The sequence below is a fragment of the Platichthys flesus genome, chromosome 11 (genome assembly GCF_949316205.1).
Source record: "Platichthys flesus chromosome 11, fPlaFle2.1, whole genome shotgun sequence".
Lineage (NCBI taxonomy): Eukaryota > Metazoa > Chordata > Actinopteri > Pleuronectiformes > Pleuronectidae > Platichthys > Platichthys flesus.
Window position 1 is genome coordinate 3,358,421 of NC_084955.1, and position 27,694 is coordinate 3,386,114.

General features: G+C 40.6%; 1 protein-coding gene and 1 long non-coding RNA gene across 7 annotated transcripts; one reads left to right on the plus strand and one right to left on the minus strand.

Moving 5' to 3' along the window:
• The first annotated feature begins 1,227 nt into the window (after nucleotides 1-1,227).
• Nucleotides 1,228-27,440, plus strand: ibtk (inhibitor of Bruton agammaglobulinemia tyrosine kinase). 6 transcript variants are annotated; one of them, XM_062398583.1, is made up of 29 exons: nucleotides 1,228-1,386; nucleotides 2,107-2,965; nucleotides 3,230-3,326; nucleotides 3,588-3,712; nucleotides 5,120-5,230; nucleotides 10,336-10,506; nucleotides 10,743-10,860; nucleotides 11,572-11,752; nucleotides 12,618-12,741; nucleotides 13,040-13,217; nucleotides 13,466-13,619; nucleotides 14,081-14,465; nucleotides 14,637-14,893; nucleotides 14,982-15,068; nucleotides 15,155-15,237; nucleotides 16,340-16,377; nucleotides 16,981-17,077; nucleotides 17,213-17,314; nucleotides 17,839-17,956; nucleotides 18,838-18,898; nucleotides 19,467-19,594; nucleotides 20,041-20,153; nucleotides 20,243-20,388; nucleotides 20,612-20,730; nucleotides 21,067-21,165; nucleotides 21,349-21,504; nucleotides 22,169-22,363; nucleotides 24,707-24,861; nucleotides 25,802-25,934. In XM_062398583.1, exons 2-28 carry the CDS (start codon nucleotides 2,642-2,644, stop codon nucleotides 24,825-24,827), a joined length of 3,888 nt encoding a protein of 1,295 aa, XP_062254567.1. In that variant the 5' UTR covers nucleotides 1,228-1,386; nucleotides 2,107-2,641; the 3' UTR covers nucleotides 24,828-24,861; nucleotides 25,802-25,934. The 6 variants fall into 6 exon arrangements, with proteins under 6 accessions (XP_062254567.1, XP_062254569.1, XP_062254568.1 ...); XM_062398585.1 differs by lacking the exon at nucleotides 25,802-25,934 and adding an exon at nucleotides 23,072-23,116 and having other exon boundaries at nucleotides 24,707-24,845; XM_062398582.1 differs by lacking the exon at nucleotides 24,707-24,861 and adding an exon at nucleotides 26,284-27,440 and having other exon boundaries at nucleotides 1,231-1,386; nucleotides 13,469-13,619.
• Nucleotides 13,045-14,085, minus strand: LOC133964482 (uncharacterized). The gene is made up of 3 exons (XR_009923782.1): nucleotides 13,915-14,085; nucleotides 13,452-13,822; nucleotides 13,045-13,184 (listed from the first exon to the last, which is right to left on the minus strand). It is a non-coding gene; the product is annotated as an uncharacterized LOC133964482 (long non-coding RNA).
• Nucleotides 27,441-27,694: the final 254 nt, after the last annotated feature.

Sequence of the window (27,694 nt, forward strand, 5' to 3'; positions counted from 1 at the left end):
TACTAATACTAAAGTATATATATATATATAGCATATATATAGCAGCATATTGAAACCAATAATTTACTACACCATAAGAGTATACATAATGAGTTAAAAAATGTAATAGTATAAATATTAATGAACGCATTCTCTTTGCTTTTATCTCTGCAGGTTTTGGACCGTGGGATAGGAAGAAGCTTTATCTAATTTCTGTGGTATAATCAGAATTGATCAGAGTGTTTCTGGTGCAGATAAAACTTAAGCAACTCCTCGGTCTTATCAGTGTGAGACATTTGCCTCCCCATGCATAATGTAAAATTATTTTTTTTAAGCTGCAGTAACAACCCCGTCTCCAGAGAAAATTATGAAATAAACACATCTAACATGACTTTATTCAACAATGGAATAGTCTGAGGCCATCTGACATGACTTTGGCCGCACAGCCCTGCACATGGCGGCCTCAGTGGGAAAGAAGGCCGTGCTAGAGTGGCTCCTGGATAGTAAGAAAAAAAATTTGGAAAATTTACACCTGGATCCAGGCTGAAAGTGATACTCCACTGAAAGAGTATGACACAAAATTTACAACCGTCTTTCATGACACCTTGAGTGTGGGCTGCTCAAAACGTTTGCTGTGGAATATCACATCAATAATACCCTGTTAAAAAACAGGATTTTGTCTTGCATGTCCAATATTCATTTTTAAAGCAGCTTTTAGGATAATCTAAAAATGTTAAAAACTAATCTTTAATGTCCAATCAATGCCATTATACCTTAATGTGATTCTTACATAAAAAAAATGATAAAAGAACTTTTAAACCTAGTCTCTTCACTTATATGCACCTTAGTAAAAAAAAAAAAAGTACAGAAAAATTTTGCATGATAAAAATTATGAATATTTAAAGTCAGAACAGAATTGACACTACAAATCGCTTGAGACATGATATGTAACTTAAGCCTTAAATTATGCAGGAAACTTCTTTTTGTATCATTTTATGATGAATTCCCAATGTATAAATATGTTTGATTTTAATATCTATCGTTTTTTTTTTGCACCATTCTGTCTTCTAAGAAATGTTGTTTAATTACTTTTACAAAACCAAAATTAAAATAGAAAATGTGTTACATACATAGACTGTAGGTTACGTCACAGATCCAGCAACAGCGGTCCGCCTACAATTAGCCAACAAAACCAGCCAATAGGATAGTGATATGTACAACCCTTGACGAATCAGAACTCTCGACACTAGTGAGGGTTTTCTTACCCAGCCTGCAGTTTTGAAGGCGTCAGTCCTGTCCAAATCTGCACCAGTGGGGAATTGGCCTCTGTTTGTAGTAATGACACCGTGGATATACGTCGTTGATGCAACTTGCTCCACGTCTTATTCTCTCTTTAACTAGCGAAAGGTAAGAAACACGACACTTTCCAGAATGCTAACACTAGCATTCGATGATGTGTCAGTCGAGCTAGCTGCTAGTTGAGAATTAGCTAACCCTGGCTAGCAGCACTTTGCTGAATGTTCAAACCTGAACCTTTCCATATTTACATTTGCCCACGTTAGGTGAATAGTCTACGGACAGGCTTGGAAATACATAACACATTCTTTCATTGCTCTACGTGTAACGTTGTCCTGCTTTGGCACAGTCGTTTAGCATGCTAGCCATATGGCATTACCTTCCAGACCTTAATGAACTAATGCTTATTTTTTGTCACAGGGGCTGAACGCCTTAATTGTTTTACCCAGGTCTCCTTGAGGGTTTGGACAGAAAAGAAGCTAACACAGACAACTAACACGTCTATATTTCTTGGATAAATCAGGCTGTGAAACAATCCTGCTGTTAAGTCAACTTTTTAACATAAAAATGGCTGTTTACAAAAATACAATCCATATTCTTACTATTAGGGGAGTCAAATTTGTTATACGTTATTAAGTTTAGACCAATAATTCTAATCTTTCAATTGATTTGCAAACAGTTGTCAAATAAACGTCTGGCAAACATGACAACTCACCTGATCTGAGCTTCTTAACACTGAAATTAGGCCAAGCTGCTCTGGCAGTTTTGCTTGTGAACAAATGTGAATATATTTCGTTTTTCATTGCTAATTCTCAAATGTTTCCTCCTCAGGTGAACTCTACAATTATGGAGTTTTGAAAGGGAAAGTGAGAGTTTGGGGGGAAAGGAGCCCTTTCCCCTCAAGTTTGATGGTTGGACTGCTGGACAGGACGGTCAGAGGCTTTGATGATAAGAATCGTTACCTTTTGTAAATCAGTAGAGGAAAATCTATTTTTGCTAACAATCAAATTAACAATTTTGTATAAAACTCTGTAGAATTTTTGTATTTATTGAATTCTTAATGCCAATGTATGCTACAAGCACCTTAGTTTGTGTTCAATTCTTGGTCGAAATGGTGGACTGAAACAAGTCTCTCTGGAGTCGCTAGGGTGCGGTGGAAACTCAACACAAGCACAATTCTAGCACTCCAAGCCATCTCGACCTCTTATTGATCCCTTTTTTTTATATATGTACCTTTAGCCTCTTGGAGAGCAGCTATATTTTGCAATTTTTCATTGAGTTTATTTGTTGGTGGTTGGCTGTCAGAAAAGACTTTTGCAAAACATAAAGAAAGAGAGGGCTCTGTGAAAAATCAGTGAAGGTCAGCATGAGTCTTGCACTGCAGAACTGCACCCCCAAATGCCGCTCACTGCAGCACGCAGAGGATGTGGTGGCGGCACTGACGTGTCGCTCCGAAGCGCCGCTGCAGGGATTCTTGTCTTCACACTGCCAGAACGTGGCAACCCTGCGGGATGACTTTGGCCGCACAGCCCTGCACATGGCGGCCTCAGTGGGAAAGAAGGCCGTGCTAGAGTGGCTCCTGGATAGTAAGAGTGCTGACCTGATGTTGAAGGATAAGGAATCAGGCTGGACCGCACTGCATCGCAGCGCCTTTTACGGGCAGATCCACTGTCTCATATCGCTAGTCAAGGTATTTTTTTCATGGTAGATCCTTCAATTAATGTCCTGTCTAGAGTCAGTAAAAGAGTTTAATAGCATTACTAACAGGGTCATGAAAAGTTCTCATTTATTACATAAGTGAAATTTGTTCAATATTATGAGAATTTTCCTTCCAATGTTTTATTTTTAACATTCCAATGTGTTATTTTTAACATGCATAATTACTTTTGTTTGGATCAGTGCTTTATACAGCCAAAGTCATATTCAGAAACTTGACCCAGATGTTGTGTTTCAGCATGGTGGACTTCTGTACACCCAGGACAAGGAGGGTTTCTCTGTCCTGGACTTGACGATGAAGGACCGACCAACACATGTTGTGTTCAAAAACAATGGTATAAAAATGAAAATAAATCCTGGATCCACACCTAGTTCTGGATCTCCATCAACATTTTTAGGGCATTTCCCTGACATTACAGCATCTTCCTGTAGTAATCTGTCTAGGAGTTTGGGTGTAAATTTTCCTACAAACAAAGCTAAAATACAAATGTACATGGGTGAAAACATAACCTCTTCGGTGAAAGTAATAATTTGGTATTTTTTCTTTTAATGGCAGTGGAAGCAGTGTTGTGACTGTGTTTTCTCCTTAACTACAGACCCAACTGAAGTATACACATGGGGAAACAATACTAATTTCAGTCTTGGCCATGGTAATCAGGAGACCCGGCAGCACCCGGAGCTTGTGGATGCTTTTGCAAGGACTGCAGTTTACATAAAGCAGGTAGGCTTCGTAACAGTGGTGGTGTCATAGCTCTCCAGGGAAATTAGAAAGTACTTTTTCTACAGCAAAAGGCTTCCCCGAACCTGATGACCCCACTTGCATGCGTCATGCCAGTAATAGCCTCATGCTTCATCTCTGTGCCAGCATGTGTTTAATCATAAAAAAAAAGAAAAGAACTAGCGAATGCTCATTGGTACTCCAGATGAAGCACACCACATGGGAAAACCAGCAAAACAGTCACTCCCGAGAGTCATGAATTACACAATGTTCTTCTCTGGGTACATCTGCGTTTGAAAAAAAAGAAGCTTTTTTGAAGCTTGGATCGTACTTAACTTGGTTATTCCATGGCTGTAATGATATTTGATAAACTTTAGTTTTTAATTGTTGGTGGTGGTAGAGCCAAGGCAAATAATATATTTAGGCATGCTTGAGCAAACCCTAGACATCTTTCTTTGATAACTGTGGATTTGGTAGCTTGGGGTATAAGCGCACAAAAAGAAACCAGCAGTAGTATTGACAAAGAGCGGTAATAATTGGTGTGTCAGGCAGGGAGCGATCAGTTTTGCCTTCTCTTGTAAAGTCAATTTGTGACTTGCTTGAGCCAGTGTAAGCGTGGTCAGACTATGCCAGTGAGGCTACAATTTCATGCGTTTGTAATTTAGATGCCCTTAGTGTGATTAATATAACTGCTGGCATCAGTGCAGCCACCCCCAGCATTGTTTGTACATACAAGGTGCTTGTATAGTATATTAAGTAAGCATTGTGCTTGTGTTAGATAATTGTCATTTTTATCCATCTTGAAATCTGAGTCTTTGATGTTTTATTATTGCTGTTTACAGAATAGACTCCGTGTTTCAGGTTTTTCTGACTCGCATAAGTTGTCATGCAGAGTAATTTCATAAAGCCTAGTGGGTGACAGGTGGATCAGATTTCATGACCACACAATGACCCAGTGGCACAGTGTATGGTCTTTGTCCTCCCAGTCTAATTCAGCAGGTGCAAGAGGTTAAATATTCATTCCACAATGACATGTTTTTAATTTAATGAAGCTACACTGATGTGTGTGAATGTCCACATCAATGTGATACTTTGGGAAACATCCCTGTGCTCTATTGAAGGCTTGAGGGGACCAATGTATAAGTAATGATGTTTGCTTTTCCACTTGTGCCCTGTAGTTTATTGGCATTGTGTTTTACTATCACTACAAGAGGGCTTGGCTGAAGGACATGGAAAGAGATGCATCGCAGCCTCTGCTATTAGGTCAAAATTATGATGACAAGAGCCTAGTCTGCACAAACCAATACCTCAGATGGTTTCTTCCCCAAAGCTACGACTTAGATTATTTAAAATGTATAGTAACAACAGAAAAATTGTGTTCATGTTTAATCGCCTCTTCTCCCTTTTCAGGTGGTTCTGTGTAAATTCCACTCTGTGTTCCTGTCTCAGAAAGGCCAGGTGTTCACCTGTGGCCACGGACAAGGAGGACGACTTGGCCATGGAGATGAACAGACTTATCTGGTGAGACTTGTCATTGGGCATTATTTTGGTACAACCTTGTATTACAGTAAAGTTGCTCACAGACATGCTCTGAGTCTCTGGACTTTCTCTGGGGGGTTTCTCCTGCCATCCGAGTAAAAACTCTAGAACATTAAGAGTGTACAGCAGGAGATCCTCCAAAGGGGCAGAAATTGCCCATCAGTGTTTCCCCCAGTAAATGTCTCAGTCAAGGTGGTAAGCATGTGGCGGTGCTGTTGGCGCGGCGCGTAGCGGCGCGGTGAAAATTTTTGGGGGTATTTTGCTCAAAGATGCCAGTACGCATGAATGAAATAAACAACTGTTTATTTCAATATAAATAAACAACAGTAGGTACAAATGTTGTGGAAAACATGCAGACACTACAAAATAGGGTTTAAGCCGGTTTTTAAGAAAAATCAAGCTGCCTCGGAAGATGACAGTTTGTGATGTCGGATTCCGTTCAAATTAACCGCCTATTCATTGTGGACGGCAAGAAAAAAAAAGTTTTCGCGCATGCGCACCTGATTCTGTATGATTTAACATGTACGCAAATAAGCATCATTCTTTGTGCCTTTTTTACGTAAATGGTATGCCACATAAGCCTTTACGTTACATATCATTCATGGACCAATTAAAATCGAGATATTGCTAGACATTTACGCAGCTTAAGGCCAATGTATGCTACTCCGAGTCCGTTGCGGACTGACGGACGGACGGAGCGGATGGACCCTTTTTGATTTATAGTTCTACGAGCCTTTTTGTTGTGAAAACAATTCACCGCCAGAACAGTAGATGGCGCAACTGAAGTCGAGCTTAGAGAAGCCTACCTCATGAGGTATATAGAAGAAGTCCACGCTGGTTTATTTACGTCCTCCCGGTTCCTCACACACAGTGAACGATGGCAGCTAACAGAAAAAGGATGTTGATGACGCGACAATTTTTGCTGAATAAAGTGACACCCAGCGGGTCATAATGCTTATGTTATCGTGTCTTAACGCAGCGGTTCCCCGGTCTTGTTTCCAAACTGCGTTGCTAATTCAACAGCTGCAACAGCTTGAAGCTACACGGAGGCAGCTAGCTTCCCCCCAGCTTCCACACACAGTCAGCAGGGACACCCGATACTAAAGCCTGAAACATGCTTCTGCGACTGCGTCTGCGTCTTTTCACGCCGCTGTGGCGCAAGACTCGTTTTCATTCATGCTTCCCCAACCGTTGCGCGTCTTACAAAGCAATTCTGCGCCAGAACACTAGGCGGAGTAATGCTTTTTGTCGAGACGACCTTAGAGACGCCTTCTTTCTTCTTCGTCGATTGTTTATTTACATAGCCACTGCGGCTCATCGTAGCCTTTTTCTGGCGGACAAATCCGCCAGTCAATGGCAGGTTATACAAGTGATCATACTATCGGATATCTTCTGCCAAGTGCTCTTCTATTTGGTCCATATTCGTTCTTCTAAATCTTCCGTGATTTCTGCCGGTATTATGGGGCATGAAACCGGAAATGCAGCTCCAGAAGGGATGTGGAGCAGACCAATCACAGCCTTGCGGGCTGAGTGAGCTTGCGGAGCTTTGCCGTTAATTTTAGAAAAGGGGGTCGACACCCGTCAGCACGTAAGGAGGGATACATAAGCACGTAAGGGACCCGGAAGGGCTCTTGCGCTTACGGGCCCGTGAAAACGCAGAAGCATGTTTCAGGCTTTACTACTACCGTTAGTTAGTATCGATCTAAAGTGTTTTCTTCTAACCTGACGGTGTTTGAGAAAGAGTGTCATGAGCCGTGGGATTAAAGTCAGCGGGTTTTTGCGCTGTTCCCACCGCAGTTAGCATGGTGGTTAGCCCGCTAGCCACGTTATGAAAGTTCGTTATAACAGTATGTAACCGTACACACATGCCCTAACCAGCCACCGTCAGCCGGACAACGCCGCTGGCTTAACACACTTGTCGCATTAATTATAGAGTCGTAGTTGTGATTTTGGTTTATTGTGATGTAGGGAATGGAACAGGAAGTTTCCATTCCGAAATGCTGGCGTTAGCGGACCAATCACAGCCAAGGCCTATCCGTGGGCTCTCCGCCATTTCGACGTGTAGTTAGAAAAAGGAGAGCTGCACGAAAAGCTCTCCGAGGAGCCGCGGAGAGGCACGGAGAGGGCGTTCCACGTTGGAGAAGGCGGTCCTATCTGTCCGTTATGCTGTAGTCCTACATAATGATGAATGCTGTCTTTTATTTTTAAGTTGAATAGAAGTAGTACCGGTAGTTTGAATCGGCGAAGGTTTGACTTGTTGCCTTACGTTTATTCTGCCCTCGGTGTGAGGGACGGGTCCGTTAAGTCGATGGATGCGATGTTTAATCATTTAGACCAAACTACAGTAGGCTACGGGCAAACCTGAAGTCACCGTCGTGACATTTCATATACGTCCCGTCTGTGAGTGTGAGTGAGTGAGTGAGTGAGAGAGAAAGAAAGAAAGAAAGAAAGGGAGGAACTTATTTGAAATCGGCCGTGCGTGCCTGTTTGTTGTTTATTGTTTTTGATTTAACAATATATAGGTTTAGAGAAATCTGGCTTTCAGAACTCAGTGCCTACCCACTCACTGACCTCACCGCACGTCACTGGCGGTAGATTGACAGGTGACTATGATAGACTATGCAACAATATATTCAACCACCAGATGTCGCCGTCTCAATTACACTCAAAAAACTTTATTGGCACGACTAATGTTGTAAACAGTATTACCTGAGTATTATCAATGCCATTTTTTTTTTTTTTTTCAACTTTTTTTTTTTTTTTTTTTTATTTCAATACATTGGTAGTCAAGGCGGGGCCCTAGTCTTGTTAAGGCGGCCGCCTTAACAAGATAGTGCTGGGGGAAACCCTGCCCATTAAAAACTAGAAATGAAAGTGATGTAAAAGAGGCATGGAGGTTTTGGTGTCAATTGTTGGATAATTTAATGCAATTATGTAATTATTCTGTCCATTATCAGATTCAGGGACTGATTCATACATGATATACCTGCTTTTTCATTAATTGACACTTCTGCCTCTTTCTAAACTCTGTATAAACAGACGTTCTGTTTTCAGGATGCTTTTCTTGTCAGTCTATTGGACTAAAATGGAATAAGGGTGTGGCTGTATTTCATATCGTGTCTTAAAAGAGCTATAAATAAATATAGATGATCAATTTTTAGGCACTCATGTTGTGAACTGATAAACTGATAAAGAAGCTAGCTCCTCCCTGACGACAGCTACATAAGCACGAGTTTCAGATTGGACATATTTTATGACACTGACACTGGAAATGTATTATCAAATGAAGAAGTGGTATTTCTAAAGGAAATACTATCTATAAAATTTCTCTTAGGTTTAAAATCTTGGATAAATAAGTGGGTCATTCCCTGAAATCATCAAACTAATGGGCTGCACTATCAAAGATCTTAATGCAATTTTGCGTTCTGATTTGGTCATATGAGAAACGAGTAGAAGCTAAATTTGATGCGTCTGTCATTTCTCCTTTTAATATAGGTCAGACAATGTCGGGTCCATGTCGGCGTCCATATAGGTGAACTAGTAAATTGCCTAGGGCTGCACTTTTGCAAGGGCGGTTAAATGGGCAGTGTCCATTACGCTTCACCTGCAGCCGCCTTTATCACCGCCTCCCTCCCCAGCTCTCAATAACCAGTGGTCGAATCAATTTAACTTTATTTAACCTTATTTCTGACTCGTACGTAGGTCCAGAGATTGTCAAACAAAAAACATTGAGAGGATGATGCAGCATGTCTAACGGCCTAAATTATCTGGTTGCGAATATAAAAAGAGGTGACTGTTGAAGGAGCAGGCGTTCTGCCTCGCGATAAGAAGCTGGTTGGGTCCCTGCGTCAGTAGGCAGGCACTTTTAATGTTTATTTATTGCAAGTCACATCGTCATCGCGATATTCAACTGCAAGTTATTGCATATTGCATTTTTTCCTAATATCAAGCAGCCCTACTATCTAAATCTGTAACAGCATGCTACGCCAAATATAAAAATGGCGATAAGTGATTATATCAGTTAAAGTTAAATTGTAAAAAAATATCTATTATTTAGAATTGGACAACTTCTTCACAAAGTTACTATACATTGTTACCATGACCTCCAGAAAGTTTGGTCTTTGGTTTTTGAGTCATTGCTGGGATCTCATTATTTATCTGAATTTGCATCATTTTATTTATTCCTTATGTTGCTGAACAGCAGTTAAGGATTAGTGCATGGTCAGGCTAGGCACATGCAAATTACTAAAGCACAACTCTGTTCATGGCTCACGGTCCACTGGATGCATTGTGTGATGCCTAATAATCTTTAAGCTATTAGAAAACCATACTTACATTGTTTTTGTTTTTTGTTCTATTTGTTGAGGTGGTAATGATGATCTTATGATGTGACATGGAATGAATGCTCATTAATTAAATGGTTTGTATTTATATAGCACTTTTCTAGTATTGATGATCATTCAAAACGCTTTACTGTACAAATCAGAATTATTTTTATTGCCAAGTATGATTATACATAAAGGAAATTGCCTTGGTGTCGTTCGTTGGTGCACTGAACATAAAACAACAATATAAAAGAAACAATATAAAAACAACAATATGGAACAAATATATACAGTACCAGAGTTATGGGCACAAACACATGTTTAGTGCATCTATGTGCAGCACTATCACATATCACTTAATTTTCTTACCCGTTTTGGAACACAGAATGGGGGAGACTTGGATCAAAACATCTACCCTCTGGTTTGTACATTTACATAATATACTTTACAGACCTTTACATCTTTGTTGAATTCTCCATGCATTTTTTCTCATCTCTGCTAATGGGCAGTTGCAGACCTCACACACATGACTGAACTGGTCAAATACATTCATTGTCAAGTACAGTGAGAAGGTGTTGAGCTGATATCAATAGTAGCTTGATGCAATAACATGACCTTAACACAGCAGATGAGGGGCTTGGAGCATAAATCAACAGGGCTGTGTCAATGCTGTCACTGTGTGCAATCAGGGAAGAATCTTGAAACTACGCATGCAAGTTTAAAAATAAATATTTAGAAACATATTCTGTTTGCTCCCCTCAGGTTCCTCGGATGGTGGAGGGTCTGATGTCCCACCACTGCTCTCAGGTTGCAGCAGCGAAAGACCACACGGTGGTTCTTACAGAGGAAGGATATGTTTACACTTTTGGCCTCAACACCTTTCACCAGCTTGGCCTAGCTCCACCTCCCACCTCAGCGCACGTCCCTAAACAGGTAGGAGGTCGCATGACTGCATGTATCAAGCAGTGTTTGTATTCTAAATTTGATTTGGATGTATTTGTGCCTAAAAGTACATTATACATTATTATACATAATACTGTTAAGAGATATTCAATTCATTATCTGTTGAATAAATGAATATGTCTGTATCATCTACTGTTATACTTTGGAAAGTACAATCCGTCAGTGTATATATTATATTATTAATGTCCCTTTAATCTCTTGTATAGGTGTTCTCCAAGACGCTTAAAGGGAGGACAGTGATTGGAGTTGCAGCAGGGAGGTTCCATACAGTGCTATGGACCAGGGAGGCTGTCTATACAATGGGACTAAATGGAGGACAGTTGGGTAAGTGTCAGCACTGAAATGTCAGCAAAGCCCGTGTGAGGAGAGATGATTGTACTGCTTTTAAGACACTTAAGTCCTGTTCAGACCTGCTATTAACATCCTTCCTGAGAAATCGATCCAAAGTGGACAAAGGTAAGTTTGCCAGTTCACACCTGGCATTAAGATGCATCCTCTTATGATCGGATCTCACTTCCCTGCTCTGTGAGTGAGTTTACAGATGGGTGTGATTGCAGTGTTTGTGTATGTCTTTATGTCAGCGCAGTCACGAATTGAAGTGTGTTAAGAGTCAATATTTAGGATTAAGGGCAGAGGGTGTAACACCTTGTTAACCACTATGAAACACATTTTGCTCTGTGAATATGGGCTATACAAATAACGTGTTTGATATTGTATTGGTGGCAACAAACATATCGATGTATGGACAGTTGGACACTGAGAAGTGTAAAAATCTATTTTAACTGTAAATGTTCAGAGGAAGTCAGCTAGCAGGCGGTTAGAGTAGTTATGTGTTCACTCAAAAGAAGCCACATGTGTTCAAGACCACTGCAGAATAGGGTCTGAATGATTGGATCTCAGGGTCTATTTGGGTCCATTCAGACCTGAGATTTGCACTTAGCACTTTTCTTTAAAACACTGTGTGCGAGTGTAAAGTACTTGGTATGTTCATGTGCAGTATTTTTTTTTTTTTACACAATGCGATTTAATATCTAGGTTACCTCCTGGATCCTAATGGAGAGAAGTGTGTGACAGCCCCCCGGCAGGTATCAGCCTTGCACCATAAAGATGTTACCATAGCCATGGCAGCAGCGAGTGAGGGAGCAACAGTAGTCGTTACTGAGAAGGGGGACGTTTACTTGTTGGCCGACTACCAGTGCAAGAAAATTGCATCAAGGTGAATAAATAAACACTTGGACTTTAACCATAGAGTATACAGCAGGAGATCCTCCAAAGGGGCATAAATTGCCCAATAAACTAGAAATGAAAGTGATGTAAAACAGGCATGGAGGTTTTGGTGTCAATTGTTGGATAATTAAATGCAATTATGTAATTATTCTGTCAATTAGTATGAAGGAGAAAAGTTTAAAGAGAAAAGAATCTCAGATTTCAAGAAAAAAGAGGAAATATTATTTGTAAAAATACTAAATATTAGGATAGAAAAGTCACACAATTTTTGGATGTTTCTTTTTGTAAGGGGGAAATCAAAAAAATCAGCCTTTCACAAATGTAATCACAGCAGTTGATTGAGCAGATTGACTCATATTACCACACACATTAAAAAAACACACATACAGTACTACATTATTTTCCATTATTTTAATGTTTTCCAAAATCCTGCTTCCCATCACAGTAATTGAGGCCACATCTCCTTGTGCAATACTGTCTTCATTCATAACAACAAAAGACTACATCTTATGATGTCACACAGAGATCCAGCAGAGGAAGTGACCACTCTGTATCATATCCATTATTCTAATCTGGTCTCATTTGAATCAGTCGATTGTAAACCAGTCACTTAACTGGAAACGGTTGTGTTACAGTTTTCTCTGCTTTGCATAGTGTGGTTGTCTGAGCATTCGTTGGCTTGAAAGGGTAGACGAGCTTAATTCATGTCTGCCTGTTAACTGCCAATAACTGACAAGTTATCAATAGTGATAATTAAATGATAGATGTGATTATGTGATTTATTACAATAGTAAGTTTGACATGCCCCTTACATTATTTCTTTCTAATTATTATTTTTGCTTTGTCCTGTTAAGGCAACTCCACATGAAGAAGGTTCTTGTCAGTGGCGGCAGTCTGGACCACCGTGTCGATCCACAGCTACTGAATGAGGGAGGAGGGGAAAAGGTGGTCATCTTGGCATTAGATGAAGCTGGGAGGGTAAGTTTGTTCATCAGGTAGAAGAGAAAATGCTTTTTCTTATATTGTTAACGCAACTGGTTGGGAGAAACCTAAATCCACTTTGAAACAATAAAACTGTAGGTAATTTGACTTTTACTTCAGTTACAAAATGTTGACACAGTGAGAGAATGCCTTACCGATATAGAAAGTGTCTTAACTTTCTGTACTGTTATCTAACCTATGGTTTACACAGTTACACAAAGCACAGTTGGACCTATATGGAGTCGGTGACTAAGACTTAAATATCCTCCTATTGTGTTGTTCCCCTCTCTGTCAGGTGTTCTGCTGGCGTTCTTCCGGCAGCTCGGTGAGACAGTGCCGGTGGGCGTACGGACGTCAGGTTTTCATGTCGGACATAGCTCTCAGCAAGAACAGCATGATGTTTGTGACTCAGGACGGGGAGGGTTTCAGTGGCTTGTGGGCTGGAGAATATAAGAAGTATGGTGAGAAGAAAGGTGAGGAAGTTCGATAGGGTTAAGTTATCATAAAGTTTTCTATTACTTTGCAAAAGTTAGTTGATGATTTGAAAATTATTTTAATCATGCCTTTTATTAATCTCATAATATACTTGGCTGCATAATTCATAAGAGAAGGAAATATTGATGGCAAAAAAAAAAAAAGGCAGCGTTAAAGCAGTTTTTAAATGTAGGTTTCAGAATTGATTTATGTTATTGCCTTATCTAATTTACTTGTATTCATCCAGAAGTCAGTGTGGAGGTTTGTGGCCATTCAGATGCGGTGACACTGTATGAGAGAATCCGCTTGGAGAAACTCCCATATGTCCACAGAGCTGTCACTATCACCATGGACTCAAAAGGTCGAAATTTTGGAGTGCTTCAGGCAGACCCCAAAACAAGGTGGGAGATCATTCTTAAAGCATAGAAAAAGTTGTTCAGCATAATTTATTTTGTTTATGCAGTCTGTATAAAATAGACTTCATGCCTTTGGAGCAGTTGAACTTAACTTTCTTAAGTGTGAAGCAAAGCCTTTTGGTTATACATTTTTTTATCAGTCAAATGTGAGAGAAAAGACCGTCCCGCTGAGCTGCAAAAAAAGAATCCTGGGGGAAACACCGAACAAATATTACCATGCATGACTTGATGATTGATATGCATTTGGTGTTTGTCATTTTTTTCTCATTTTTATATTTACTTATTCATTTTTCATTGGGCACCTGATCTCTTAAAGACAGGTTGTTTTTGTCCAGTTATTACTCAGCCCTCACAGATAATATATATTTTTTTTTTATGATATTGATGTAGAAGTTCTAATTGATCACTTTGATGATCGTTCAACATCCACTTTGTCTTTGATCTAGCCTGTATGAGATTCCCAGCATTTCTCCATCCTCCCTCTCCCAACACTTCCGGAGCCTTCTGGATGAGGCAGATGAAATGGACAGCATCCACGACGTAACGCTTCAGGCCGGCAATCGCACCTTTCCTGCTCACAAGTACATCTTGTCAATGAGGTCAGAGTTCTTCCGGAAGCTGTTCATATCCGAGCACAGTGGGGTTGGTGATGATCTCGATCAGGAAGTGAGGAAGAGCGAAGATGCTGTGGGCTGCGACTTAATCATTTTGGAAAAAATCCCACCAGACATGCTCGAATACGCCCTCCACTTCATCTACACAGACTCCTGTGAGCTGCTGGTGCAAGGGGCCCGGCCAAGGGTCTCAGCAGCCCTGATTGGACAAAATCAGGTTAGGGGGAGGGGATGTGAGGTGTTAATGTTTAATATTTATGTAACATAGCCTAAGCAACAGAAGTCTGATATATTTGGTGTCACTATAAAAAAAAAAAATTGCTTTAGCAGTGAAAGAGAGCTGTTATGTCTGAACAGTGTGCCCCACTGTCTCAATTGCCTTGGCCAGGATTCAGAGCAGGAGAGGCTTATCAGCAGCCTGCAGGACTTGGGCCTGAGAGGTGGTTCAGCCCTGGAGGTGTACCGCTCCCTTCCCCCTGCTACCAAAGAAGATGGCAACAAGGCCAAGAGCAAGGGCTCCAAGCCTGGCAAGAAGGTGAAAGGAGGCAGAGGTGAAAAGGCGGGAGCCAACGAAAGAGGGGCCAACCCTGTGAAAACCTTGCAGGGCATTGCAAAAAAGCTCGGCCTGGGCAGCCTTTCTGTGCGGTGAGGGACCCAAGTGTGCTTTGACTATGAGGCAAAATCAGATTTGATGTAATTTCTCATTAATCGTGTTTTCTTTATTGCTTGACAGACTGGATGGAGTCAAATATGAAAATGGAAAAATGTTTGTCAATCACAAGAAAACTGGCAACAAACCCAAATTCTGCCAGAGAAAATGGTGTGTACATCAGCACTTAATTATAATAAAAGCAATTGATAAATGTAGATTAGCTGATATATTTCTTTCATTTTGGTTCTCCGCAGCTCCTACCTCTGTGATGTTACTCTTAAATCTGAAGACTCCAAAGAATTTCCTTGTCACAAAAGTATCCTCTGTGCAAGACTGGGTAAGATGATAAATGAAGAAATGCATCCATAGATTTTTATAATCATTCACATTCAAATGAAATATAACTGCAGATTATGATTTTGCATAATCTAATGAAACAAGTTAGCATATGTGCAGATTAATTACAAAAAGTGTTGTGCTGAACTCTGGCTTGTTAAACAAAACCTGTTGCCTTTTGCATCATTATTTTAAAGGGGACATATGAAAATTGCACTTTTGTAGTTCTGCTACATGTTAATTTGGGTATCTGGCATGTCTACCGTTGCAAAAACTCTGGAAAAAAATAATTCCCGTGATTTGTTATGGTTCCTCTAAGTCAGAAACTTCATGCTTGAGTGACTGAGAATGAGCTTCCGTATCCTTCTCTTGTCACAAGCGAAATGGGAGTCTCTTACATTACCTTGGCTGCCCCCACCCCCCAAAAAAAATCTTATCCCCCTGCCCCCACGCACACATCATAGATACGATATTTGCCAAAGCACTTCACTTTGTTTTGCAAACCTCGTATACACCTGGAATAGGTAGCTAGCTAGCAGCATGAAGCAAATTAAGCACTCAAGATGCTCTGTGGTTGGCTGCACAGATCTGTACATAATGTTCCAGCCTCAGAAGACACAAGAGGGAAATGATTTGAATTCATATTTGAGGGCAATGTCGTGGAAAGAATTGGCAAAAATCTGTTGGTGTGTGCCCCGGTAGACCCCGGGTTCCTCCCGGGGCTATGCCTGTCTGAGGTACGCTTTTCCATCACTCGGAGAGCCCTGTGTCTCTGCCGTGTCTGTGACACTGGCTCATTAGCTTTTAAAGGAACAGGCACTCAAAACAGGTCAATCTGAGGAGGGCTATTTTAGACAGGGTCAAATATCTGACATTTCATTAAGACCCCAAGGAATCATATCGACTTGGGGTAAAATGGACACGATATGTCCCCTTTAATGCTTTTATTTAAACAGATTATCTACGCCTGTTAGTTCGCAGGACATCTTCAGTTTGTGGAATTATTAGCTTCTTGTGTTTTGTTGCCACCACTTATTAGATGCTGGATGTTTTAAGTTTAAGAAAATTGAACGAGTAAGGATTGTTTCTGTATTTTTCAACAGAATATTTCAACAGTATGCTTGGAAACCCCTGGATTGAGGTATGGCATGTTTTTATCTTATGACTCACTGCTACAAACCATAGACTGTGTAATTTCCATGTAGAACTACACTGTATGGACAAGGGTATTGAAACACCTACACATTGCACCTTCCGGAGCTTTTATGACATCCCATTATAAATCCATTGGCATTAATATGGAGTTGATCCCCCCCCTTTTGCAGATATAACAGCTTGCACTCTTATGGGAAGGCTTTCTACAAGATGTTGTACTGTGTTAGTGAACATTTTTGCCCGTTCATCCAGTAGAGCATATGTGAGGTCAGACATTGATGTTAGAAGAGAAAGCCTGGGTCGCAATCTCCATTCTAACTCCATCCCAAAGGTTTTGATGGGGTTGAGATCCGGCTCTTGCCTTACCCAAACTGGTCCTACAAAGTTGGAAGCATAGGATTGCCCAAAATGTCCTGGTAAACTGAAGCATTAAGATTTCCCTTCACTGGAACTAGGGACCTAGTCCAACCAATGGCAATAGTTTTAAATAATAACACCTAAATTGGATGAATTAAAAGTTGTTTCCCAATACTTTTGTCAATATAGTTCTTTTCAGGGCTGTTAATACAGAAGTCTTGCACCCCCTCAGGCCACATCCTGTAATGCACTGGAGATGCCGATCAGTTCAGAGATCCTGCAGGTCATTCTCGAGTATATATACACCGATGAGTCTCCCACCATCAAAGGTAGCTGCTCAAGTTTTGTGGACTGAAAGTTTTACGATTGTGCACTGGTTAAAATGTAAGTTTCTTACTAAATAAACAAGAATCGTTAAAGGGAACAGTAAACAGTGCTTTTTGTTTTCTTGCTTTGCCCGACAGAGTCTCTGAATTTAGAGTTTGTCTGCAGCGTTCTGGTTGTGGCCGACCAGCTGCTCATCACACGACTGAAGGAGATGTGCGAGGTCGTCATCACTGAGAATTGTATGTTCTATTTCGACCGCTGCCTGTTCACCCACCGTCTTTTCCTGTAATCTTATATCTCACCAGCTCTATTCATTTGGACAAAATGCTGCACTGGTAGAAACGATAGTTGAGATTGTTTTGAAGGTTAAAAGCAACAGGCTGAATGGGATCATTTCATAGCCGATTTGTACTCAATGTGAATGAATAAAGAGGTAGAAATAAGGGAGGGTAAAAAAATAGCCTAACTTGTCCCCCTTACTTTGCTCATAGTGTAACAAATAGGTTTGTTGTTCATATGAATATCAACTCTATCTTGGCTCAAATGATAAATGGATTGAGCTGCAACGCAGGGTGCAAATCTTTCAATATAATGTTTTTTTTCTTAAATTTTGTTTGTGACTAAGATGGTTTTCATCACATGATATAAATCAAGTTTGTCATCACAAATTACAACTTTGGAAAATACATTTTTGACACAATTACATTATTTCGGTTAAATTGCCCTGAGTTGTTAATTAAGCTGCTTACTTTCCTCTCCTCAGTGACTCTGAAGAATGCTGCAGAGCTGCTGGAGTTTGCAGCCGTGTACAACGCAGAGCAGCTCAAACTCTCCTGTCTCCAGTTCATTGTGCTCAACATGGCCGCCCTGCTCGAGTCAAAGTGAGAATCAAGTGGGATTTTGAACAGTACTCGCAGGGCATACCTCTGCCAGAGCCCAACAGTCCCCTTGAATTCAATCCAGCTGCACCAGATTGCGGAAATTTGTCCCCTTAACGTGCCCATATTTTTCATTAAGCTCCATGAAGTGTTCCCAGGAAAATCTGCAATTTCAATTATTTAATACATTTAAATCTGCTAGATAAATAATTTTATGTAGATCCACACTAAATTCTACACACTCGTATCAGTCCCCTGATGAATAGCTTTTCGGTAATCCAGCTAAATAACAAACAACTTGTATGGGCACTCAGTGGAGTGTAAACCTCCACAAAGCCCAAAAGTCATCTTATGAAACCACATTTAATTCACAATGTCTGGATTTCATTTTGCACAGAATTTAGACACACTGATTAATATCAGTCCCCTAAATCATGAATTCTTATTATTATTATTAAGTATAGTCTAAACAGAATGAGCAACTAGATTGAACTGATTTTCATAGGGATACAAATTAATCTGCTGTTTATTTAAATGTATACATGTCACCAGATGAATATACGCATCGAAACTGGTTACTACTAACATTGTATATCACCTGAGTTTACCTCTTCTCATCTGGTTAGTAGCATCTGACAAACACAGGAAATGAGGAATCAATCATGTACATAGATGACCACCGGGTGGTGTTATTATACAGGGAAATCAATTTGAACACAGTAAGCCACATTTGTAATAGCAGAACAACAATAATCAGTTATAATTATATTCGTGGACATTGGTAATCCAATCAATGCAGCAGGAGAAATACATGTGCAACTAGGAGAGAAATAAAAACATGCTTTTTCATCTGTCTCCTACAATTGTTTGTGTGTTGCCCTCAGAGCTTTGGATATTCTTAGTGATGAGGTGCTTGTGGATCTCTCTGCAGCTTACATTCGGATGGTGAGTCACTCCCTATCCCGATCTGCATGATTCGTCCCATGACCTTGGTATTCGCTCATTGTTTGTTACTTGGATTTTATTTATTTATGTACAGGAACAGCTTCTTGGAAGTTCAACAGATTCAAACACTGGAACAGTAACTGTCAGATTTTGTTCTCAGTCTTAACGAGTAAGAGCCTCTAGACTCCACTCATCCGGCGTTCCAGTAGGAGCTGATTTAGTAAACTGCAGCAGGGGAATAGTATTACTGATGTTTTTCATTCTTGTATAACTTGGAGCAGAATGCAGCAACTTCTGACCCATGCTATTGGTCTTCTGAGATTTATTTAGAAGTACATGAGCTCCATAAAAGCAAATCAAAAGACCACATTTTTTTTTAATATACTGCATAAGGTATTGCTGCAAAAAGTATTGCTGCAACTTATTGTTGGATGGTTATCATATCTTTAGATAAAGGTGTTCAGGATCTCAATCTTAAAGACATATCTATTACTGGAAATGCGTCACTGACTGGGGGCACTTATGTCTGTTAAGACATCTAAATTATTTGTTTGTTTGTTATTTCCAGATTCCAGCCATGCAAAGGAGAGTGATCACTCCGTTCAGTGGAGCTCCAGACCTCAGTGTTTATGGAGATGAAAATTTGGACTCAGCCTTGAGACATAAACCAGAGGAAGAACTGGATCACTCCACCAGGTATGCAGGCAGAACTGTTTAATATCTTTGTTAATTGTTTTCTAATGGGCTGCTGTGTTGAGTTTCATATTGTCATTAATAGTGTAATACTTCCATTTCAATATATACAATTTATTTGGCATTTTGTTATCAAGCCTTACTTTTGTAAAACACAATATTATTTTTTCATGTGGGTTTAGAGCAGGAACCTTTAGTTTATAAACCTAAATATGAGAAAAGCAGGAACTGAAGTTGTTTTCAGACACAAACTCCAGAATATGTCCGGAGAATTGTGCCCACACAATTCACAACAACAGAAAAATCTCCTGAGGGTTCATGCGAGGCATGGCACAGAAATCATGAAACAGGACATAATGTAAAAAATTCTCTGCAGTGTTTTGATAAACAACTCTGGCATTGTCCCGTATCTGCAAAGCTCTAAAATGTTGTCTTTCCAATTCCAACAGGGATGTCCTGTTAAAGAAGGCAAAGATGAAGGCTAAAAAGAAACCAAGGCGTCGGTCTGACAGCTCAGGGGGCTACACTCTCTCTCATATCATCCAGAGCCCACCTGTTGCAGGTATAACACATATGCACACGTCATGGCAAATCACCTTACTCACTTCTTTTAAGGAAACATGTTGATTGAATTGACTGTTTCCTCCTCAGTGGTCCCCCAGAGCCTGGTGAAGACAGGCAAAGCAAACTCGACTGAGTCGCTGCAGGAGCTGCTCACATCAGATTCCGAGGGCAGCTACATGGGGCTGGGCAGTCCCCGGGATGTGCAGTCACCTGTCTTCCATGACAGAGTTGAGGTTAATATCTGACCACTACAGCCATATAATAAGCGTTTCAATCAGTTTCCCCTTATATGCAGTGTGCATAGTGTAAACAATTTCAAACGGACACTTTTGATAAAGCTATCCTTTTTCCATTGTATGATCAAGTTAGAGTGATAGAAAAGTGGGCTAAATAATATAGACTGGTGGATATGATAATCAAATATATAACAGATCATAAGTTATTTATCGTGTGCAGGATGAGAAGGCTTTCATTCAAAAGCTGAAGACTCCACCCAGCACCCCAACGTCACATGGAAATGGCCTCTCAACTTCCCCCAACCCTGCTTCACAACTCATCCCCATGGTCCGTCCCAGGTAAGATGGAATTGATCAGGCATTTTTTTTTCTTTTCTTCTGTTTCTCAAAAAAAAAACATTGATAGAAAGTCTGCAAGGCAAAGATGAGTTATTTTACATGCTTATTTTATACCACTTTATTAGTCTTGATGACACTCAAAGCACTTTACTGTACAGGTTTCTGGCATTCACCCATTCACATAAGCATTCAGTGCATGTGATCTTAGTGCAACTGATCTTATTTCTTCCTACTTTTGCAGAGAGAAGGGACATTTTTATGCCTAGATTATCATAACTATTGAAAGTTGTGCAATATGTATACCCGCTTACTTAGTGACTGTGTTACGATCTGCAGCCCTGCTCATCCACCTCCAGTCTTGGATCTGAGAACCATCATGGACATGGAAGCCAACTCTCTGCAGACACTTGGAGCAACTCCTAAAAGTCCTGGAAGGTATGGGAGGTCTGCGTCATTTACCAACTAACTGCGGTTTACAGTAACCACTTAGACTAGTTTGTATGAGGACATATAATCAGAAGAAAGACGTAAAGCTGTATTGTTGCATATGAATTATTTCTTTTCTTTGTTCACTTTGGCTAACTGAGCACAATTTTCCCTGCCGCCTGCCGCCTGCAGTGTCAGCACCATCATGAAGCTCTCCCCCGTTCCAACTAAACTGTCCCAGAAGCAGAGGAAGATGCTGGCCATGGCCAACAAGGAGGCCAGTGTGGAGTCCACGGCTTCCAAACCAACCCCCACAGTTACCCCATCCAAAAGCAGTGGGAAGGCCTGGTGAGTGAGGCCAAATAGGAAGACTACTGTTGTCGTGAAATCTCTTCCTGGAGTCTGTGGATGAATTTAGAGCCTCACTCATTGGCTGAACAGCTCGAAATAAACATAGAGAAAATAAGATGATGATGATGATAATAATAATTGTATAGCACTTTTCTGTATTGACAAGAAAAAAAAAACGTCCTTGTCTTTGTGATTACCTCTACACTACTTAACTGAGGTCGACCAACCTGATGCTTAGAGGTGTCCCGAGATCTATGCTCAAGAGCAGAGGTGGCTGAACCTTTTGAAGTGGCTTCCATTAATCTCTGGAACATCTTACCTTTTCATACCAGAGGCGCTTAGACCCTAGAAACATTTAAGTCATTCCTCACTGACTTTCAATTCGAGTTGAGTTTGAGGTCTTGGTTTTCATGAGTTACTGAGCAATATTTTAACATAATTTAATTTAAAACATTTAATTGTTTAATGTTTTATTGCTTTTGTATTTTATCCTCAGTTTTTTTAGATCAATATCTAAACGCCTTTTCAGTGCTTTGGTTAGTGGTGGTTGTTTTAAATGTGTGATATAGATCAACTTTGACTTGACTTCAGAAGAAATGGCAACAAAAGAGCAACACTCTTTTACTGCAAAATGATTTTAGTCATATGTTTCTGTCTGTAGGGCTACAGCACTTCAGTCCCCTCCCTCCTCGTGCTCATTTCGGGAACTGCTGGAGGAGGAGAACCGTCTAATAAAAGTGGGACAAACTGGAATACAACGGGCTCAAGGTGCTCCGGGGTCACCTGTCATCCCTACACCTGCTGCCAGGAGGGTCACGTTTAAATCTGAAAGCAACGAGTCAGAGCGAGCCCCTGGGTGAGTGTATCACCGACGCACAATACAAAGTGCAGCATAAACGCACACAAAGGAGGTCACTGCCAAAACTGACTGTGTCCAATACTGTTCCTTACCACTTGGTGACACTGTTTAGGTGTCTTCATGAAGCTGTTGTAGGGTTGTTAATATCAGCAAAGCAAAAAAACACACACACACACACTTTATATTCCATGAAAACCCATTAAGTGTATGACCTCCGTTCTAACCTGATCTAAGCCTTGATTTAAAACACTTCATGTATGTCGTTTTTTATTTATTTCTCATTAGATACTAAATTAAACATGAACTTGGAGATTAAAATGGCAATAAACATGAAAATGGGAGCAACAACAAGTTTTTTATGTCACACTGATTATCTGATTCAGAGTCATGAGTCCCTGGTCAGACTGAGGTGAACAGCTCTAAATGACCCAGTACAGCTGAGCCGACCTGACGCAAACACAAGGTCATACTGACCTTTACAACGTCCCCAGCTGGACAAACAGTACCCACACATCCACAGTCACACAGTCACTCAAGTCCATAAAAATACCTTATATTCCTAGCTGTAGTAATAGCTCTGATTTTTATGTGATGCCTATTTGGACGAAAATAAATCAAATACTTGAATTGTCATTTCAGGTCTTTCATGTTAAGTACTACCTTTTTTATGCCTGATTTCATATTTCCTCTTTTGTCTGCTCCCAGCTTCATCCTGCAATCTTCCGAGCAGACTTCTAGATATTAAACTGTGTGAGTCACTATAGTGAAAGCGGTGATGGTAATCAGAATTGATAAGGGCAGACCTCATGTCAAAACGAATTATTCAGAACAGAGCAGGTTTCAGGTTCCTCCTGGTATTTGGATAAGATGGACGAGTTCAAGGCTAAGGAAGCTGCAGCAGCCTCGTCCATGCACATGTCAGGCTTCTGAGACACCGTTTCCAGAGATTTAAGTCAGGTTTAATAGAAATATCTTCATAATCTAAGCACTTTGATTGAGCTCCAGCCTTTTTTTTTTCTTTCTTTTTAGTCTCCCTCAATCATTTCCAGAGATGTCTCTTGGCCAGATTAACGTGCACATGTACAGAGTCTTATTTTATTTGACTTTAACATGCGTCATTGTGATTGATTAGAAATGTTTATGTCGCCAACTCGCACGTAGCAACTATTAACTGAGAAATCACTCTTAAGCATGCGCAAATCAGACTGTGGGGACCTCTTCAATGTGACACGTCATATTTTACATGTCATATTGAATAGATGGTGAGGATGTCATAGAACAGGGAAAAAAAGACTGGTGGTAAATGTTATAAGTATTACTATATAACATTTATAGTAATACTTATTATAATATTATTACATTAATAATAGGGCTGCATGATATTAGGGAAACAAACTTCAATATATAGGTTTGAAAACTAAAAAGTGGTGCTGTCAAAGGCTAAACATTTTAATCAGATTAAATGTTGTGGTAACAGAAAGATAAATGACAGAGGGCGGATATAAACATTTAACATTTGTTTTAAAAGTACAAATGATAAGAGTTTTTAAGATTGAAAAATAGAATGAAATCAATCTAAAATATACCACACCATAATTAAATGTGGCTGTCTCTTTGCTATGCCTCTGAGCAAATATAGGATGATGTTATTCAGGCTCATGTGTTTGGTTATGAATCAATGGTGTCGGATCATGTTTGCTTGTTGCTCTGCTCACTTTACCTCTGAGTCCTGACTGTGAGCGTCACGCCTCGTGTTGTACTGAGCACAACATGTTGACGAGTCTTTTTCATGATGTTTAAATGCAGCCCCATAAACTCTGGAGCGAATCAAACAAACACTGAGTTACTTCATGTACTCATCAGGTCCTGCTAACTAGTGATGAGTGTTTATCAAGTGAGAGCAGACTGGAGGACGAAACAGAAATTCCAACTCGGTACAAACCAGCTTCTGCTCAGATCATGACGCAGCGGCACTGAGCAGCTGAGATCAGAGAAACTCTGTGTTTCACATTCATATATTAACATTAATTGTGGGGAAAAAGTGACATATTTGGAAACCAGTACTGTTATCGTGAAGTAATTGATCAGAACCATGAATCCTTTATCCATATTTAGAAAGACATGTACAGTGCATGCACTGAAGTCCAAAGATCCTCCTTATTTCCCCAAGAGGAGGTGTATGTGTGAATGCAATTGTCCAATGAGAGATACTGTAGTTTCTGCTGACTTTATCCACCTGGCCTTTGGGCACGAGGTTTCAGTAGAAACCTTGACGCCTTCTTTTTCGACTCTACTTCTTCTGCTTCTTCTTCCTCTGCTTCTTTGTTTTCTTGTTCAAAGGTTTATGATTGCCCTCTGTCTCGTCCTCCACTTGTACATGACTCATCGTTTCCAACTCTTACACCTCTCGACTGCACTCTCTCATCCTGAGGCAGCGCGCCGTCACCGCTGGACTCTCTGACATCTGTCTGTCCTGGGAGAGGGATCCCTCACTGGTGACTCTCCCTAGACTTTTTCAGACATTAACTCTGGAGGAACTCCAGAGAATTGGGTCCAGACTTCCTCCAGAGGTTTCCTTTCACACATGACCAGCCTTATTCTCCACTCAGACAAGTTCACATCAACAACAACAAATTCTCATGAGGATTCAGGCAACTGGTGGTGCAGCAGACAGAGACAGGATTTAAGGCAAACATTGCTGCTCCTGAAATCATCTGTCTTTGATTACAGCACATCAAAAACAGTGCCGGCTCTTGTCACCACAAACCTTTGACATCTTTGTCTGTGTTTTTTTTATATATATGGCACTTTTTCATGCACATTTTTGCCTCGGTTGCTTGTTAGATCTACTTCCTACTCACTGGTACTAGCTCCACCGAAGTTTCTACAGACCATCTCCACTTGACCACTAGTATTAACACAGAAGAAACTTAGCGGTAGAAGGTCTGACATTTGTGTTCACACAGACAGCCCTTGCAGAGTAACTTTGAGTTTAGTGCATGTCTGAATGCAGCTCCTGTAGTTTCTAAAAATGTTTTGCATCTTCCTAAAATGTTTTTTTTATTTCATAGTTTTTCCTCACCCGCTTATTTTTCTACCACATTGAGATTGGTCTCCTCAGTCCTATTCATAGACTGATGATTATTTGTCATCCACTGTATAAGCATATGTGAAGATCTTTTAAAAGTTAAACAGCTGTCTCAGCTCTGTGATTCTTATAGAATCCAGACCGTATACTATGGTGAATTTTTACATCACTTCAGTTACACAGCCATATGAGGGATCGGCGGCCTGCTCACGCACACAGGACCTTGTCAGTAGTCATTGATTCAACCTTTGACCAAGCACAGGGTCTTGTTGCTTTCACTATCACAGCAGAGTCACTGATACCCATCCTCACTCCGTCTATCTGTGTGTCACCCATTCTTCCCTCAGGCCCTGGGTGCTGGGTGCAGCGGGCAGCCCACCTGTCTACTACCAGGTGGCCTTTGCCTCCATTGTAGAGGAGGAGAAGGAACAGGAAGCCGCTCTGATCCGCAGCCGAGAGAAGCCGCTGGCGCTAATCCAGGTAACGCGTCTTGTCTGTGTGCGTTAGTGCTCGCACCTTCACATACACACTCCTACATGACTGAATGTATAGTAAAAACCGGGCTCCTCTTATCCTAAGTGACAGAGAGAACATTCTGTTTTCTTTCTTAGCCCTCTCTGCTCCAGCTGTTGCCAGGCTTCTGTCAGCAGCTTCACAGAACATACTTTCTTTTTCTTGCGGCTTCTTTTTGCCATTATGTAAAACGCTCTTATTATCATTGTGCACTCTGTGTGAGCATTTTCTCTTTTACCCTCAATTGAAGGGTGGCTTTAGTTCCCTCAGTATCTCAGACTCAATCTCTTTTCCCTGTATTTTTGTGTCCTTGTAGATTGAAGAGTGCGCCATCCAAGACCTCCTGCTCTATTATAAGGCGCGTGACAACCCTGATGAGCTGATAGTGGTGGAGAGGTCTTCCAGGGGTCCCATTGCAGCCCCAACCTGGAACAAACACTGATATTTAAGAGCACAGACCACATACCATCAAAGTGAAAACATCCCTCGGAGTTGTCATTGTAATGTTGGCAGCGTTCCTGCTGCAGCTTCCTCCAACCCTCGCATATCATCAGATCCATCAGTCTGTGTTTAGCCCAGTTGTAGATATGAGACTGAGGCAAATCTCTGCTTCTTTCGTCAGTGTTACTTTTGTTTTATTGCTGCTCAACATTTTGTGTGGGTTTGCGCACGACAGAGTGAGTGTTGTTCATGACTGAATGTGGTCCTGAAGAGTTGTTTTTGAGCCAGGGATTACTTATACACATTTTTAAGTTAAGAGTTAAGTTATGTTAAAAACACATTACCCCAAAAACATTGCTTGTTATTTGAAGATAAGGCTGCCAAAGAAAAGTAGTAGGAATGTTGAAGTCACAAAATGGGTCGAAACTACATCCCTTTGACGGTTTGTGTTTTAAATCAGTGAAAGCTCTCATTGCTAATTAAGAAAATGTCAGTGCCAATGATCAACCTTGGCAGAGCAGATCAGCTGTGCTTAAGTGAAGTGTTTACTAAGGCTGTACCTTAGTTTCTTTTCATGGTCCTTTTGCCTTTCTAATACATTGTTTTTTGCATCTGCTGATTTGCAGTGAGATGGAAATGTAATGTAAACTAATGTTTAATATATGCCACTTGATGCGGTTGCAGTGCACCATTGTCAATGCTCACTAGGGTTTATTTTGTGGAAGTTACTTTCTAGCCTTAAAAGTTATCACAAGAGTGTTCTAGAGGAGGTGGTCTGCCTTAAATGATGACAACACACACAAATAAAGCAGCTGTAGAATATAACATCTTGTTTAACCTTTTCTTTCCTTCGTTAGTTGTTCTAGTCACCTGGTTTTTGTTTTTGTTTTTTTGGCCTGGAGCCAGTGTAAGCTGTGTAGGTCACTCGGTTCTGTTATGTTGTCTTGACTTGCCATTTGTGCATATGTGTGGGTGAGACAGGGATGTGAAGTGAAAAAGGCATGCATTAAAATGTCTCACATGTTGAATGAACCCGGTCTCCTGTCTGTGTTTCAGTTTCGATTGCAGTCGGTGGAATGCAAAGAGGCGCATTTCATTTTCTCGATTATTCCCCCCCTCCTGTGTTTTTAGAAACAGAAACTCAGTCCTTTATGAAAAATTGTGGCTCTCGCCGCATCTAATAAAGATAGCATTTAATCTCCCCGTCTCCTGACACTTCATCTGCCCGGCATGAGCAAATGACCATTATCGAGTCTCAGCCTCTGATTAACTCTGATGACCCCGAC